The sequence below is a fragment of the Cetorhinus maximus genome, chromosome 2, assembly GCF_964194155.1.
Source record: "Cetorhinus maximus chromosome 2, sCetMax3.hap1.1, whole genome shotgun sequence".
NCBI lineage: Eukaryota > Metazoa > Chordata > Chondrichthyes > Lamniformes > Cetorhinidae > Cetorhinus > Cetorhinus maximus.
Window position 1 is genome coordinate 77,556,882 of NC_135880.1, and position 18,986 is coordinate 77,575,867.

Genomic DNA, 18,986 nt, shown 5'->3' on the forward strand with positions numbered 1-18,986 from the left:
GGAAATTTATGTAGTCTGCATAGTGCCATCAATATTTATGTTTACAGACACCTGGCAGATGCAATTTAAAGTGGATAAGTGTTAAGTGATGCACTTTGGGAGAAACAACATGGAGAATAGTGTATAATCTAAATGATAATATTTTGAGGGATATTCAAGAACTGAGAGACCTGTAGGTGCATATTGGCAAATCTTTGAAGATGGCAAAGCAAGTTGACAAGGCAGTTACATAAGTGGCTTCGTAAATAAGGGCATTGAATATTAAAGCATGGAAATCATGCTAAATGTTTACAAATCACTAACTAGACCTCAGTTGGAGAAATGTGGATAATTCTGGGCTCCACAAATCAAGACCTTGAGAGGGTACAGTCGAGGTTTATCAGGATGATACCAGGAATGAGGGAATTCAGTTCCATATAGAGAATGGATAAGCTCTAATTGTTCCCCTTAAAGCAGAGAAGGTTAAAGGGAAACTTAATAGAGGTATTCAAAAGCGAGGGGTTTTGAAGGAGCAATTTGGAAGAAACTTTTCTCTGGTAAGTGGATCACTAATCAGAGATCATAGACTTAAAATAAAATAGTTAGAGGGGAACTGAGATTTTTTTCCAAGTGTTGTTATCTAGAATGCACTGAAAGAGTGGTGAAATTAAATTCCGCAGGAACTTTTGAAAAGGAATTGGAAATGTTTTTGAGAGGAAGTAATTTGTAAGTTTTAGGGAAAAATTTTCTGCTTGGAACCAAGTTGAATAGCTCTTTCAGGCACGATGGACTAAATGGCCCCCTTCTCTGCTATAAGCTTCTGATTCTAATGCTTCTCTGAAGCACTTTGGTTATTTTACTACATTAAAGGTGCTTTATAAATGTAAGCTGTTGTAGTTTGGAATCTCAACCTCTGCTGTATTAATTGTTCCATAACCATTGAATAATTTATGTTAAACAGCTAATGGATTCAATTCATGATAAAGTTGGATTTTGTCTTTTTCTCTGTAGTCGAATTGAACATTTAAAATCACAGAATGACCTTCTAACTATAACGCTGGAAGAGTGCAAAAGCAATGCTGAAAGAATGAGTATGCTGGTTGGTAAATATGAATCCAATAGTACAGCATTAAGACTTGCACTGCAGTACAGGTAAATGCAACTAAAACTAGTTTTACTAATGCATTTAGCTTGCGAATGTATTCAGTTTTGTTTTTAATTGTTCATTTGAACCTTTTGGTTGTTTTCCTCCCTACTGTAGTCATGAGAAGTCTGGACAGAGTAGATAGGGAGGAAACTGTTCCCATTGGTGGAAAGATTGAGACTCAGAGGACACTGATTTAAAGTTATTGGCAAAAGAACCAAAGTGACATGAGAAAAAACATTGTTAGCAAGTGGTGAGGATCTGGAATGAATTGCCTGAGAAGGTGGTGAAGGCAGATACAATTGTAACTTTTAAAAGGGAATTTGGATAATTATCTGAAGAGAAAAGATTTTCACAGCTACAGGGAAAAGATGGGGGAGTGGGACTAGCTGAGTTCCTCTCGCAGAGAGCCAGCACAATGGGCAAATGGCCTCCTTTTATGCTGGAACAATTCTATGATTCTGTGATTATGCACAGATGGCACATGAGTAAATTAGAAGGACTGCAGACTTCTGCATTTAATAACATCACTGTCACTTCATGAGTAATATGTGATAAATCTGAAATGTCATATTAAACATTGTAGAAATCTTTAAACTATATAACTTATTGTTGATTTGATTTATCTGTATTAACAAAAAGTTAATTCTCATCTCACACTTGAGGATAGTTTCAGTTGTCACAGTCACTTGCTGGAAATGCTGATTTATCCAATGAGAAACAAATTTAACAATTGAAGAGGGTACTCAGTAGACCCCATATCTCTGCTATGCTGTGTAAATTCAATGTTATGACCATTTTGCAGCTCTTCCCTGAGGCTTTACCTCCAGGGTTAATGGTCTGTAACTACAAAGCTGAAAAAAAGAAATCTTTTTATTAAAAGCTTCCATCTCACTGAGGAGGCTTCAGGCCAATCCACAACCAACAACCTGCTCTGAAAACTCTGTTCACATTTTGACAGCTATGACAACTTGCACTATAGCAGCTGAGACAATCCGCAAGATTCAAAAACAATCAATAACATTCTAAATAAAACAACCCACAAAATTCTTTAAAAAAAATGTTGATTTGTCCTAACTCCCAATGTTAATGGATCCTTTAAAAGATTCCAGGATCTGGAGTGGAGCTTTGCCAAAAGCTAATCAGTTCTTCCTTGGGTCATACCCTAACTATGTACTAAGGTTCATTAAAATCTGTCCATTACTTTGAGATATATTATTTATAAACAGACTAACGGAATGGAAACATTTTATCTGGCCCACCTTCAGTGGTGGAAGTAGTTATCGTTCTCTCTGTAACACACTGATTCATAGAGCAATTCCTATTACATCCAGACATTACTGATTATTTTCACTAACAACGCTATACAAACTAATCAATAATTCAGTTGTTTAAATTCACTATAATTAGAATATAATGTTTGTTAAATGCTTCCCTGTGAATTAGCTCATCAATTTTGGCTATTTGGCAGAAAATTCTAAGAGTAGTTTCTTCCATTTAACTAACCACTGAAATTTTTGTCTCCCTTGATTCCTCTCTGATCTGCCTTTCTTGTACCTTTTGTATTATACAATTTCTGCTTGGCTCGGTGTTGGCTCTCTTGCTTCTGAATCAAAAATTTGTTGGTGCAAGTTCCACTGGAGGTGCATGAGCGCACAATCTAGGCTAAAAAATTAGTGTGGTTCTAAGAGAGTGCTGTATTGTCAGAGGCGGCATCTTTCAGATGAGATGTCAAACCAAAGCCCTATATTCCCCCTCATACGGACATAAACAATCCCATTGGCCTTAGGGGAAGAAGAGGAATAGTGTTCAACATTTGTTTCTCAACCAAAACCAAGACAAATTAACAGGTTGTTTAGCTCATTGCTGTTTATGGGACTTAATAATGTACAAATTGGCTGTTTCCCTACACAACACAGTGACTTACAAGTAATTCATTGGCTGGAAAATGCTTCTGGACATTATTGTATGATTTTAAATTCTTTCTTTCTTTCTTTACATATAATCCAATTTCTCCATTCCTACCCTTAGTTAGAGGATGGCTTTTGGGGTTTTGGGTGGGGAGCAGGGGTTGTGGAGGTTAGTGATAGGGAGGAGGTTACAGAAAAACGAGGCCATGAAGGTATTTGAACACACGGATGAGAATTTAAAATTGAGAAATTTGAGGTTAAGGAGCTAATACAAGTCTGACAGGAACGGTGGGTGAGAGGGTCTAGTGCATGAGACCATACCAGGAGCTGTTTTTGACAAGGTGAAGTTTAGAGGTTTGAAGGATGGAAGGCCAGCCAACAAAGTTTTAGAATAGTGAAGTCTGGAGGTGACAAAACCATGGATCAGAGTGGACTAAGACAGGTGATGTTGTAGAAGTGGATGTAAGCAGTCTTAGTTAAGGGGAAGGGTTTAAGTTTGGAGGTTCAGCTCAGGGACTAGTTTATGGGGAAGCCAGTAATGATAACTACAGTCTTCCTAATGCTTTCACTGGAGAAAATTGTAACTCATAAGCATGGGTGTTGGGTAAGCAGTTTGACGTCACATGCACTGGAAGAGTTAAGAGAGGTGGTGCTATGATAAAGCTGGGTGTCAGGAGCATATGTATGACCTGTGTGCTTGGATGATGTTGCCAGTGGGCATCAGGAACTGGATGGGGCCAAGGATATCCTTGGGATCTCCAAAGGTAACAATGTGGTAGCAGGAAGAGACACTATTGTTGGATGTTCAGACAAAAATTTGATAGGCAGGAGTGGAACCAAGTGAGGTCAGTTCTGCTGAGTTGGACAGTGGAGGGGTTGTATTGGAGGAGGATAACAGCCTTTGTCATAGGCTTAAAAAAGTTGAGGAGGACAAGGAGGGAAATGTTAAATGGACCCAAGCCAGATGGTGAAGAACAAAACAAGACACAGATCTTTTCCTTGTTAGTAGGCTAATTTCCATCATTACAGATCTCTGCTTCCAAACTACTCACCCAGTGTCCCAGCTGACTCTGTGCTCCCAGTCCTTAAACAATGCCCATCACCTGTGTATCTTTATCAACATAATCATCCAACCATTAAAAGGAAAATCCACCATGGTGATAGTCACAGAAGTTGTCATTTTTGACTTAAAGGCAGTTTCAGTGCTTTGGCAGGGCAGGGAACCTGATTGGAAAGATTCAAGCATGGAGTTGTGGGAAAGATAGGCATGGTTTGAGGCAACATGCTCAAGAACATGAAAGGAAAGAGAAGTTGGGAGGAAGGTAGTGGTTTACAAAAGTGGTGAGGTTAGTGTTGAGGGTTGGTTTATTGAGGGGCATGATAATTGTTTTGAGCGGGAGGGGAAAGTACATGAGTAGAGAGAACCATTTTTGATTTAAGCTAGCTTGCGGATGAGGAATGCGGTTTAGTGGGTATGAGGTCAAGAGAGCAAGAGATGTGTCTCATGGACCAGATGAGATTGGAGAAGGGGGATAAAAAGAATGTAAGACTAGGGCTATGGCAGAGAGAAGCATAGTGGGAGATTAGTCTTGGTGAGCAAAAGTTGAGAAACTTGTGATGGAGCTGGGAGGGACTGTAGACGATGAGGATTATAAAGGAGAAGCAAAAGGTGTTTCAAGTGCTCAAAGGAGGAGAAGGTACCAGCGAAGTACTGGGAGAGAACAATTATGGTTTGGAGACTATTATGGAGAGGAATGCAGGGTATGTTGGAGGAGTAGAGTACCAGGGGCCAACGTGCTGAAGCTTATGAAGAGGAAACAAAGGTGAAGGAGGTGGAGAGTCAATCATGAGTCAGAAAAGGTTGTTTCAGGGGTTAATTGAAGTGAGCCTTAGATGTTAGCATTGTGCACTAATGCAGTAAATCAGAAGAGGAACCAAAAGAGGGTGAAATCTACAGGATGAATGCAGGTGAGAAAGTTAGTTTGAGGAGCATCAGTAGGGAGATGGAGAGCACACAAGATCAGAAGCAATAGTATGATCTTGAGCAGCCAGTCTAATTCAGTCCAGTAAAGGTTGTTTGAGGAGCTCTGAAAGATGAGTGAAGCTGGTGGCCAAAGAAAGCAAGTGGGAATCACAAAAACAGATCAAAACGAGCTGAGCATAGAGTAACAAATTCCCAGCAGAGGAGCAAAGAACTGTGCCCATAGAAGTAGACTGGAATACTGGCGGTCCAACAGAGAAAACTGTCTCTGTAGAAAATGACAGTAAAGCTGGCGAGCACAGTGGCTTGTGGAGAAATGGACTTCAGTCTAGGAGGAAGATGTCTGTCCAAGACCCAATACAGTGACACAGCAGAGCGGAGAAAACAACAGTCCATTGAATTTCAACAGTGCACCACCTACCTCACTTTCCTCTCTATCTTTTTCACCTGTACTAGCCTTTATCTCCCTCTTATTTAAATACCTATGTGCTACTTACAGTTCCTTACATCGTCCTCCTGTTTAATCACTTTAATCACTGTTTAATACACTTTAGGACTAATGGTAACTGTAAGTGAGAGAACCAGCTTTGAGATTGGAACCAAATCAGAGGCACCAAAACCATTGATCAGTGGAAGTGTGACTTAATTCCAAGTTCCCATTTCCATTTTAGGTTTCTTGGAAAGAAGGAATCCAGCCATTTCACCTGAGATCTGAATACAGACAGATTAAACAATTGTTTCAGAAACCTAATAGTAGAATAGACTTTATTATAACAATTTATCACTGAAGAAGCTGAATGCTACATTTATACAAACAATTATGATCACATCAGTATACAATATATTATGTTATCATGGCAGACATAATGCGCAGCTCTTTGTCCAAACAAGAAAGGGTAGCCAAACAGCCTTGTGAAAACAATGTTCCTATTTTAATTATAAACATATGTTTATGTTTATGTTCATAGAATAGTATCACAGAATGATTTAAGCACAGGAGGTGGCCATTTGGCCCATTGTGTCTGTATTAGGTCTCTGCAGGAACAATTTAGTTAGTCCCAATCTTGCCCCATTGCCCTGCATTTTGTTTTGTCTTCAGATGCATATCCAATTCCCTTTCAAAAGCCACGATTGAATTGGCCTCCACCACATTCTTAGGCAGTGCATTCCAGAACCTAATCCCTCACTGTGTAATAAAGTTTTCCTCATGTCTCTGTTAGTTCTTTTGCCAATCACCTTCAATCAGTTCTGGTTCTCGACCCTTCAGCTAATGGGAACACTTTCTCTGTGCCTACTCTGTATAGGCCTCTCATGATTTTGAACACCACTATCAAATCTCCTCTCAACCTTACCATCTTTAAGGAAAACAATTGCAGCTCCTCTAATCTGCCCATATAACTTAAGTCCCACTTCCTTGGATCCATTCTTGTAAATCATTTCTACACCTCTCTAAAACCTTCACAGCCTTCTTAAAGTGCCCATGATTGGACACAATGCTGCAATTGTGGCCCAACCAGGGTATTATAACAATTCATCATAACTTCATTGCTTTTGTGCTCTTTGCCTCTATTTATAAAGCCCAGGATCCTATATGCCTAATTAACCAATTTCTCAACCTGTTCTGCCACCTTAAATGATTTGTGCACCTATATCTTCAGATCTTCCTGCATACCCTTTAGAATTGTAACCTTATTTCTTATATTGCATCTCCTCGTTCTGCCTACCAAAATGTATCACATCACACTTTTCAACATTGAATTTCATCTGCCACATATCTACCCATTCCATTAGTCTGTCTACATTCTCTTGAAGTTTGTCACTATCCTCCTCATAGTTCACAATACTTCCAAGTTTTGTATCATCTGCAAATTTTGAAATTGTGCCCTGCCCAAGTTTAGGTCACTAATATAGATCAAGGGGAGAATTTTCTCCCTGTCAGCAGGTGGTTCGGGAGCGGGTGGGTGCGTAGCCGATTGCCGCCCGTGATCGGCTGCGTAACATTTTGCATGGGCGGGCCAATTAAGGCCCACCCAGTGTGACGCGCAGCCGGAAGCGCTTAGCGCTACCTTGGTGTGAACTGCGAAAGAGTGCAGAAATCTCCCTGAGGCATGGAGCTGCCTCAGGGGGATTAGTTTAAGAATGAAACATTGCAAAAAATATAATTACTCAGACATGTCCCCTCGTGTGACATTGTCACATAAGCTGGGACATGTTTATGAATTTTCAGAACACATTTTATTTAATTTATAAACACTTCATGAAACCTCATCCCACCCGTGGATGAAGTTTCATGAAAAATGCGAAGGCCGCCTGAGCTCTTCGCCTGCCCACCAATCTTAAGGTTGGATGGGCAGCCCTGAGAATCAGTTTAATTAGTTAATTAATGGCCTTAACAGGCCTTTGACAGTTCGGCAGGCGCACAGCCGACTCTGGTGTGCGCCCGCCGAACTGAAGATTGGAATGACGCACGGTGACTTTGGGACGCATGCCCGACGTTACGGGCGGGGCACACCCCCGCACACCAACCAGAAGATTCAGGCCCAAGAGAAACAGCGTCCTAGTACACAATCCAGGCGAGCACCAGAGAAAAACAACAATCTACCACTACTCTGTTTCCTATTACTCAACTAACTTCCTATCTATGCTGCTACTATCTCTTTTATTCTGTGTGCATCAATTTGATGGCAAAGCTCATTATATAAGACATAGGAGCAGAAATTAGGCCATTCGGCCCATCGAGTCTGCTCCGCCATTCAATCATGGCTGATAAGTTTCTCAACCCCATTCTCCCGCCTTCTCCCCATAACCCTTGATCCCCTCACCAATCAAGAACCTATCTATCTCGGTCTTAAATACACTCAATGACCTGGTCTCCACAGCCTTCTGTGGCAATGAATTCCATAGATTCACCACTCTCTGACTAAAGAAGTTTCTCCTCATCTCTGTTCTAAAAGGTCTTCCCTTTACTCTGAGGCTGTGCCCTCAGGTCCTAGTCTCTCCTCCTAATGGAAACATCTTCCCCACGTCCACTCTATCCAGGCCTTTCAGTATTCTGTAAGTATCAATCAGATACCCCTCATCCTTCTAAACTCCATCGAGTATAGACCCAGAGTCCTCAAACGTTCCTCATATGTTAAGCCTTTCATTCCTGGGATCATTCTCGTGAACCTCCTCTGGACCCTCTCCAGGGCCAGCACGTCTTTCCTGAGATACGGGGCCCAAAATTGATCACAATATTCTAAATGTGGTCTGACCAGAGCCTTTTAAAGCCTCAGCAGCACACCCCTGCTTTTATATTCTAGTCCTCTCGAGATAAATGCCAACATTGCATTTGCCTTCCTAACTACCGACTCAACCTGCAAGTTAATCTTAAGAGAATCCTGGACTAGGACTCCCAAGTCCTTTTGCACTCCAGATTTCTGAATTCTCTCCCCATTTAGAAAATAGTCTATGCCTCTATTCTTCCTACCAAAGTGCATGACCTCACACTTCCCCACGTTGTATTCCATCTGCCACTTCTTTGCCCATTCTCCTAACCTGTCCAAATCCTTCTGCAGCCTCCCCGCCTCCTCAATACTACCTGTCCCTCCACCTATCTTTGTATCATCTGCAAACTTAGCCAGGATGCCCTCAGTTCCTTCATCTAGATCATTAATGTATAAAGTGAAAAGTTGTGGTCCCAACACTGACCCCTGCGGAACTCCACTAGAAAACACCTTTTGGAGGTCCATAGACATCAACTGCATTACCCTCATCAACCCTCTCTCTTATCTTATTAAAAATCAACCAAGTTAGTTGAACACAATTTCCCTATAACAAATACGTGCTAATTCCCTCATTTATCTACATTTGTTGAAATGGCTGTTAATTTTGTCCTGCATTATAGTTTATAAAGATTTTCCCACCACTAAAGTGAAACAGACTGGCCTGTTGTTGCTGGATTTGTTCTTACACCCTTTTTCGAACAAGGGTGTAACATTGGCAATTCTCCAGTACTCTGGCACCACCTCTGTATTACAGGAGGATTATGGCCAGTACCTCTGCAATTTCCACCCTACTTTTCTCAACAAGAGTCATGGTAGCTTATCAACTTACAGCCAGCTTCTCTTGTACCTTCTCTTAATCAATTTTAGTCAATCCTGCATCTCAACTACTTCCTCTTTCGCTATAGCTTCAGCAACATCTTCCTTGGTAAAGATAGATGCAAAGTACTCATTCAATACCTGAACCATGCCTCTTCCTCCATGTGTAGATCGCCTTCTTAGCCCCTAATCAGTCAGATCAATCAACTTCTACTCTTTTTCTGTTTAAATGCCTATAGAAGACTTTTGGATTCCATTTTACATTAGTTGCAGGTGTCGTCTTATACTGTCTCCTTGCCTTTCTTATTTCCTTTTGCACTTATCCCTAAACTTCTGAACTTTCTGTGTTCAGCCTGGTTCTCACTTGTATTTTCATCTGTCATGCACCCCATTTTTTTGCTTCATTTTACTCTTCATCACTTCATCAAGAGAGCTCTGGCTTTGCTTTCCCCCTTCTGGGAACGTACCTAAAGTGTACCTGATCAGTCTCCTCTTTAAAGACAGCCCATTGTTCCATTATGGTTCTGCCTGCCAATCTTTGATTCTGGTTATCTGGGACAAATTCATTCTTGCCCCTTTGAAATCGGTCTTCCTCCAATTAAGTATTTTTACTCTAAATTTCTCTTGTTCTTTTCCATAGCTAACCTATACATTATGATATAAAAACAGAAAATGCTGGAAAAACTCAGCAGGTCTGACAGCATCTGTAGAGAGAGAAACAGAGTTAACGTTTTAAGTCTGTATGACTCTTCAGAGCTCTGAAGAAGAGTCACTTGGACTCAAAACGTTAACTCTGTTTCTCACTCCACAAATGCTGTCAGACCTGCTGAGTTTTTCCAGCATTTTCTGCTTTTATTTCAGATTTCCCACATCTGCAGTATTTTGCTTTTATCTATACATTATGATCAATGATTACCGTTCCCTCACTGACACTTCATTCTGTTGACCTATCTCGTTCCCCAGAACCAGATCCAACAATGTCTCCTTCCTCACAGGGTCATAAGCACACTGATCATGAAAATTCTTGTGAACGCCCTTCAGAAACTATTCCTCTCTCTACCTTTGCACCATTACTATCCCGGTCTTAGTATCTGAAGTCCCCCATTATCACTGATCTATAGTTTTTGCAGCTCTTTGTAATTTTCCTGCCGATTTTCTCTTTGCTATCTTTCTCACTAGATTGTGGCCTATAGAATACACTCAGTAGTATGATGGAAGCATTGCAAGTTGCTATTCAGTTATACAATATAATATAATTTTTAGTTGTGGAATATGATTACTCACATTTATACTTACTGTGTTCATATCTCCAGTGAACAGTGCATAGAAGCCTATGAGTTGCTGCTGGCTCTGGCTGAGAGTGAACAAGGACTCATTCTGGGCCAGTTCAGGGCTGCAGGTGTTGGATCTGTCGGTGGGTAACAAAGTATTTATATGTTATTTTATATCTATCTTTCCACCATATAAAATATATTACAAGTAATGCATTCAGTACACACTTCCAGGACATGTTAACTTGGTACAATGGGCTGTAACTTTCGAGCTCCCCAGCATTGGATTGGGGGTGTACCCCAAAGATGCACTGGGGAATCCCTCTCGGAACTTCACATTTGCATGGCACTGCCCAGAATGCAAACTTCCTCTGGGCAATTACCCTACACTGTGAACCATCTGAAGATGTGACTTAAAACACAAACTTCGGATGGTTCTGACAGGGTTACACCAATGGCCACACAGGAAAAGTGTGAAGATTTAAAACCTCTTCTAACTTATGAGTAACTGTTGTAAATATCCAGACCGATCCCCCCATGGGACAACCCCAACACCTCCAACGTCCCAGGGGACTCCCCCATCCTTGACTAACTACCCCCCACTGTATTCCCCAGTCCCTGAACCTCCATAGGATTCCCCCCACCCGCATGGGACTCCTCACCTGACCCCACTGTGGGCCCGACTCCTACCACCCTCCCCCAACCCGACAAGACTCCCCACCCAGCAGGCCTGACCCTCACGCAACCTGACACACGTCCACCCCCAAGGTCCGACCAGAACCCCACCACCCCCGAATGTCCGACCCTTCCCACCACCCCCAAATATCCAACGAACACCCCACCCCCTCCCGATGTCCGGACCCCCCCAACACCAAGAACCCTGCCCCTCAAATGCCCGACCCCCACTCCACCTGATTTCCGATCCCCCTCACCCCCCAAATCCTATCCACTTACCTTAGGCGCTTACCTTCTCCCTGGCCTGTCGATTTCAATTGGACCTTTAAACTTACCTGGTTTACGGCAGCTAGTGCCATAAAAAGGGGGAGAGGGGCGTGTCCTCCTTCAATTCGACTCTGCTGTACTTCGGCGACAGCTATGCTGCCTGGATCTCACCTGGCCTGAGTTAGACGGTCGGGCGAGACTGGTGCTTAATAAATTTGGTGCAGATCAGTGGGCATGGAGTGGCAATCCAATGCCACTCCAAGGAAGTTACGGCTCAATATTTCAGTCACGTTTTCATGCACTGTATATCAAACCTATATGGCAATATTAGAGTCATAACCATGTCTTTTAACCCACATGTCAATAGTGGTAATGCAAGATATCTTTGCAGCTTCCTAACACCTAGGTTGCAATACTGTACCTGTTGGTCCTAGCTCTTCGTATCATAGTTTTAAACTTGGTTCCCTGCCAGATTTCCAACACACTCCCTTGCCTGATATTTGGGGCAGCCAGGTAACACCTCCCTGCACCCAACAAAGATGAATTCCAATCTGGGTCATTGCTTAGGTGTTCCATCCCTGGTGGTAATATGGTCAAAAAGCAAGCCCCTCCACCTCAGTGTTTTCACCCCAGTGTTGCAACCTCTGACCTTTCAACCTCTTGGCTCCAATTCTTCACCACTTATGACCCCCCCCCACCCACCCCACAACCTCCAAACCACTTGCCTGATGGCTTCTCCTTGGTGCTGCTTTTCCAATCTTGAGCTAATCAATAGCAAGGCTGTGAAATGCAATGCACAGTGCAGATCATGGACAACAAGAGACATCAGGAAGCACATATGCCTCTCATAGAAGGCGAGGGAGCTTAAGAATGCCAGGCATACAATTAAGTGATTGAGTGCAGTATCAACTGTTGCAGCATCAACTGTTATAAGTATTTTACATCATGAAAATACTGTTTCATTGCTAGTAAATTGGATCAGAGAAAAGCTCTGCCCTTCACGATATCCAGATGGGAATGATGATAGACAACTTTTTCTTCCTTGACCATGGAGGGAAATAGAGAAAATGGTGGGCAGGCATAGGCTGTTGGGGAACTTGGGTGGTAGGTGTAGAAGGAAAAGAAAGAGTACGATGGATAGGAGGAAAAGAACATTTGAGGCACCTGGTCGTGAGAGCAAAGGCGCGAGATATGATGGACAAGCAATGGTGAGGGCAGGAAGAAATGGGTGGGAGGAAGAGATTTGTAAACTTCAGTGTAGTTTTATTTCGCTATCGTTCAGAAACTATTTTTTGCTCTTACTAGGAATCAGCTTTTGAAATGTTGGGGCTGGATTCCCAAAAAGGCTTGAGAAAGTTTCCATTATTTAAAATGAAAACATGTAAATAATAGGGAGTCTAGGGGGAAAACATTTAGGCAATTAGGGAAACTCTCATTCATGCTTTTGCCACTTTGACTATTCCAACACATTCCTAGTTGGTCTCCCATATTCTATCCTCCATAAACTTGAGGTTATCCAAAACATTACTACCCATGTCCTAACTTGCGCCAAATCCTGTTCATCTATTAGGCTTGTTCTTGTTGACCTACATTGGTTCCCAGCCAATCAACTCATCAATTTTACAATTCTCAAATTTGTTTCACACCCCTCTTTGGCTTCACCCCTCCCTATCTCCTTAATCTTCTCCTACCCCATAACCCTCTCTGGCCCTCTCAACATCCCCGATTTTAATCACTCCACCACTGGTGGCTGTGCCATCAGTTTCTGCGACCCTAAGCTCTGGGATTCTCTCAATACACCTCTCCGTCTCTCTACCTTGTTTTTCACAGAATCACAGTGCAGAAGAGGCCCTTCAGCCCATCGAGTCTGCACCGACACATGAGAAACACCTGACCTACCTACCTAATCCCATTTACCAGCACTTGGCCCATAGCCTTTAATGTTATGACGTGCCAAGTGCTCATCCAGGTACTTTTTAAAGGATGTGAGGCAACCTGCCTCCACCACCCTCCCAGGCAGTGCATTCCAGACAGTCACCACCCTCTGGGTAAAAACGTTTTTCCTCACATCCTCCCTAAACCTCCTGCCCCTCACCTTGAACTTATGCCCCCTTGTGGCTGACCCTTCAACGAAGGGGAACAGCTGCTCCCTATCCACCCTGTCCATGCTCCTCATAATCTTGTACACCTCGATCAGGTCGCCCCTCAGTCTTCTCTGCTCCAATGAAAACAACCCACGTCTATCCAACCTCTCTTCATAACTTAAATGTTTCATCCCAGGCAACATCCTGGTGAATCTCCTCTGCACCCGCTCCAGTGCAATCACATCCATCCTATAATGTGGCGACCAGAACTGCACACAGTACTCCAGCTGTGGCCTCACTAAGGTTCGATACAACTTCAACATGACCTCCCTACTTTTGTAATCTATGCCTCGATTGATAAACGCAAGTGTCCCATATGCCTTTTTCACCACCCCACTAACATGCCCCTCCGCCTTCAGAGATCTATGGACACACACGCCAAGGTCCCTTTGTTCCTCAGAGCTTCCTAGTGTCATGCCATTCATTAAATATTTCCTTGTCAAATTACTCCTTCCAAAGTGTATCACCTCACACTTTTCAGGGTTAAATTCCATCTGCCACTACTCTGCCCATTTGACCATCCCGTCTTGATCTTTCTGTAGCCCAAGACAGTCAACCTCACTGTTAACCACCTGGCCAATCTTTGTATCATCCACAAATTTACTAATCCTACCCCCCCACATAGTCATCTATGTCGTTTATATAAATGACGAATAATAGGGGACCCAGCACAGATCCCTGTGGTACGCCACTGGATACTAGCTTCCAAGCACGAAAGCATCCTTCTGTCATCACCCTCTGCCTCCTACAACTAAGCCAATTTTGAATCCACCTTATCAAATTACCCTATATCCCATGTGCATTTGCCTTCTTTAGAAGCCTCCCGTATGGGACATTGTCAAAGGCTTTGCTGAAATCCATGTAAACTACATCAACTGCATTTCCCTCATCTACACGCCTGGTCACCTCCTCAAAAAATTCAATCGAATTTGTTACCTTTAAGATATGTCTTAATATTTACCTCTTTGACCAAGCTCTGACCTAATATCTCTTTATGTGGCTTAGTGACATTTTGTTTTATGTTGCTTGTGTGAAACACCTTGGGACTTTTGAATTCTCTGATCTTCAAAGGCTGATCCCTGGTTGAAATCAGGAATAGGCATTTGAAATGTGGCGTTATAGCTAGAGGTTGAGAAGGTTGAAAATGAAGCTGCAGGCACAGTAAAACTGGTTGTGGTTGGTGAAAGTTAGGATGAATCTTTATGACTGAAGAGAGATCAGGTGTTGTTCCTTGAGCTTCCATTGAGCTTCATTGGAATAATGTAGGAGGCTAAGGTCAGAGTTAGAGTCGGGTAGAAAATTAAGATTATAGATGACTGGAGCTCAGGGCCAGACTTGTGGACTGAACTGAATGAATGTATTCTGCAAAGCGATCATCCAATCCACATTTGGCCTACCCGGTGTAAGGAAGCTTACATCATGAGCCATGAATATAGTATATTAAATTGAAAAAGCACAAATAAATTGCTGTCTCACCTGGCAGGACGGTTTGGGGCACTGGACAGTGAGAAAGGAGCAGGTAAAAGGGCAGGTGTTGAATCTCCTGCACTTGTATTGAAAGGTGCTGTGGAAATGGAAGAGGGTGTTGATGGTGATTGAGGAGTGGACCAGGGTGTCGTGGAGGGAACAATGCCTTCAGAATGCTGGGAGGGGTAAATGTGTTTGGTGGTTGTTGGCTGACCTTTGATTCGAGGATGACATCATCTTTGTGTCGTGAGTTTCTGCCACGAGACTTTGTGATTGAACAGGTTGATTCTCAACTTCCAGATTTTTGGGCTCATGGGGTAGGATGTCCCACGATTAGTAGCAAGCATCTCCCAGCCATTAAGGTCAATGCCACCGCACTTCAAGGAGAGCTTCAAAGTGTTTTTGAAGCGTTTTCTTTGTTCTCTACCGGAACATTAGCCATTTGAGAGTTGAGAGAACAGCACCTATGAGGTAGATGGTTTTCGGCTAAATGAATCCTGTGGCCAGTCCATCGAAGTTGACTTTGCAGGAGTTTCGCCTGAATGTCTGATTTCGAGAAGGACATTAGCATTTGTCCAATAGTCGTCTTATTGAATCCAGAGAATGTGGCAGAGACATTGCTGGTTGGAGTTCCTCCAGCACTCTTGTATTGGTGCTGTATGGTCCTGATCCCACTGTTATAGAGGAGCGTGGTGACAACAACTGCGCTGTACACTAGGACTTATGTTGACTTGTGAAGGTCTTTGTCAAACACTCGGTGCCTGTAGTTTGTAGAAAGCTGAACTGATGCATCTGATCTGATCTTGGATCTCCATGTCAATGATGCCTTTTGAGAGAGATAACGGCCAATGTATGAGAAGTGCTCCAAGTATCCAGCATCTCCCCTTCAACATATGAGGGAGGTGGAATATTTGACTGAGAAAGTGTGGTTTGATATGAGTTTGTTTTGGCAACATTCAAGGACAAGCTGAAGGCAAAATTGAAGAGATCGAGAGGAATGCAAATCTGGTGCAGACTGGAGAACGACATTACAGTCATCTGCAAACTATCGATTTGTATACCTATGGCGGTCACTTTAGTTTTAGCATGGAGGTGACTGAGGTTAGAGTTTTCCACCTAGCCGGTATATAATACTGATACCAGAAGGCAGTTGATCTTTAATGAGGTGAATAGTCTCTGCCAGGTAGGATTTTTATTCATTCATGGGATGTGGGCGTCGCTGGCTAGGTCAGCATTTATTGCCCATCCCTAGTTACCCTTGAGAAAGTGGTGGTGAGCTGCTGCCTTGAATCGCTGCAGTCCATGTGGTGTAGGTACACCCACAGTCCTGTTAGGGAGGGAGTTCCAGGATTGTGACCCAGCGACAGTGAAGAAACGGCAATATATTTCAAAGTGAGGATGGTGAGTGGCTTGGAGGGGAACTTCCAGGTGGTGGTATTCCCATGTATCTGCTGCCCTTGTCCTTCTAGACGGTAGCAGTCATGGGTTTGGAAGGTGCTGTCTAAGGAGGCTTGGTGAGCTCCTGCAGTGCATCTTGAAGATGGTACACACTACTGCCACTGTGCGTCAGTGGTGGAGGGAGTGAATGTTTGTGGATGTGGTGCCAATCAAGTGGGCTGCTTTGTCCTGGATGGTATCAAGCATCTTGAGTGTTGTTGGCGCTGCACTCATCTAGGCAAGTGGTGAATATTCCAATACACTCCTGACCTGTGCCTTGTAGATGGTGGACAGGCTTTGGGATTCAGAAGGTGAGTTCCCCGCCGCAGGATTCCTAGCCTCTGACCTGTTCTTGTGGCCACAATATTTATATGGCTAGTCCAGTTCAGTTTCTGGTCAATGGTAATCCCCAGGATGTTGATAGTGGAGATTCAGTGGTGGTAATGACATTAAATGTCATGGGGATATACTTAGATTCTCTCTTGTTGGAGATGGTCATTACCTGGCACTTGTGTGGCATGAATGTTACTTGCCACTTGTCAGCCCAAGCCTGGATATTGTCCAGGTCTTTGTGCATTTGGACATGGACTGCTTCAGTATCTGATGAGTCGCAAATGGTGATGAACATTGCGCAATCATCAGCAAACATTCCTGCTTTTGACCTTATGATGGAAGGAAGGTTGGAAATAGTACAGAGGCTATCACATAGACTTGCTTGACCCCAGTCCAAATTTTGAAGGTGTGTGTTTCAGTTTTCCCACTCAAGACAGCTGCAATCATACCATCATGAAGCAATTGCAGGATTGGAGCATTATGCACAAGAGCCTTGTGATTTACTGAGTCAAATGCACCGGTCAGGTCGTTGAGTGCAATCAGGAGTTCCTGATGTTATATTTGACATTTTTCTTGGATTTATCTGGCAACAAATACCATGTTGGAAGTTTCTCTGGATGGTCTAAAGCCCCTGTGTTTTTCTGAGGATTTCCTCAGCCGCAGGAAGTAGGCAATTGAGAATGAGTGTTAGGATTTTCCCTGCTATGGACGAGGCAAACACCTTGATAGTATCCACAGCATGACATATCTCTCTTGTCGCATTCCAGGGGGGTGCGAGTTCTTTTTCCTCCCAAATCTGTAGTGTTCCAGACAGGAGAGAGACAGGCAAACCATACTACTTTCCTCACCAACTGTTCGTAAGCAGAAGGTGTTTTGAATTATTTTTAAAGTATGCTGTGGCGTGTTTTTCCCAAACCCTCAGTTTGTATGATCCAATTTACTAATAAATCACAGCAAACTTGCGCTATGATTAATTCAGATGGTTAGTTTATTTCACATTGAAAATTTGGGGGAGGAGTGTTCATACACACACATTCGCGCATGCACACATTCTAATGGGGGGATAGAAAGAAAGTGTTAGAACTATGGATAGTAACAGTACAAGAACCACAGAAATGAATACTTGTGCACATGATTACCGGAGTCAGAGTCCAGTGAGGAGTTTATTTGCGTCGGAGCTCGAATTCAGCTGACTGAAGACCGAAGTTGTAGAGTTCTCTTTACAGTTGGTGCTGATACAGCAAGATGAAGTTGGTACACAGAGACTGGTTCAGTTTTTCAGGTGATGATAGGAAACCTTCCAGAAGAGACAGGCTTCGGGGAGCAGGCTGTTGTTCAGCCTGGTGTTCTGCTTCTTGGTGTTCACTGGTTGGATGTTAAACAGCAGACTGCCTGTGAGGCCAAAGATATAACGTTAAAATTGTCCAAAATGCCAGAGGCTTGGGTCATATGATATGGGCTATTAATGGGTTAATTGCAGCTTAACAATCAGCTTCTGTGCTTCTGGGCAGAATCCATTGTTCCCCCTTAGTAGAGACACGAGGTGGCTATTAGCATCTCTTCTGGTATAACGAGTTTCAACCTCTTTCTTTTATGATAGTTCAGGTTGGAGAGCCAGTTTGTGACACTTCTCTGCTTTCGTTGATCACAAGGGCTCTGTACAATGAGGTGTGAGTTCCACAGGCTGAGAGAGAAATTCTTCTGCTGTTGTAACTCCTGTTGATTGCTTCCAGAATAAAGGGCCATCCTGTGATCATGTAACTTATAGCAGCAATCTTATTTTGGTTCTGCAGAAAGTCAATCTTTTAAAAAAGCAAAGAAATTAAGTTTTGGATTTCGTTTCATGTCAGGTTGACCTAACAGTTGGGTGAGTGCGTGGAGTCTTCATGTGAGCAAAAGTCTGCCAGTTTTGAATACCTCAGCTGGAATACCATTGGAGTTACAAGCTTGTTTGCAGCTCCCCCATTAATGGTGGTTCACCTACAAATTCTACAATGGGGTAGTGGGGGAACAGCCTGGAGGGTGTCAGCTGCTATTATGGATTTACGATTGAGCTGTTCAAAATGTTCTTTCCGATATTGATGGATGGCATTGTCATCCTTAAAGAAGAGAAACCCCATCCTGTGAACGAAGTGTATTTTGTTCATGCAACCTCGGTCTCTCGATAGCCCTGGTGGCTTCAAAAAATCTTTGTATGTCATGATGATGGACATGATTTGGGATCTCTCAGGCTTTGTCTTCCCACCACATGTCCTTTATCTTCCAAATTTGGCTTTCGGCGTCAGAGTTGAGCTGT

General features: G+C 42.9%; 1 protein-coding gene across 2 annotated transcripts in view; it reads left to right on the top strand.

Annotated features, from left to right (window-relative positions):
- Positions 1-18,986, top strand: part of mcc (MCC regulator of WNT signaling pathway) — a 215,550-nt gene that overhangs the window by 153,261 nt on the left and 43,303 nt on the right. For both annotated transcript variants that reach the window (XM_078566344.1, XM_078566348.1), the window contains 2 exons: positions 991-1,131; positions 10,410-10,510. In XM_078566344.1, the coding sequence (XP_078422470.1) occupies positions 991-1,131; positions 10,410-10,510 (242 nt within the window). The remainder of the gene's footprint in view (positions 1-990; positions 1,132-10,409; positions 10,511-18,986) is intronic.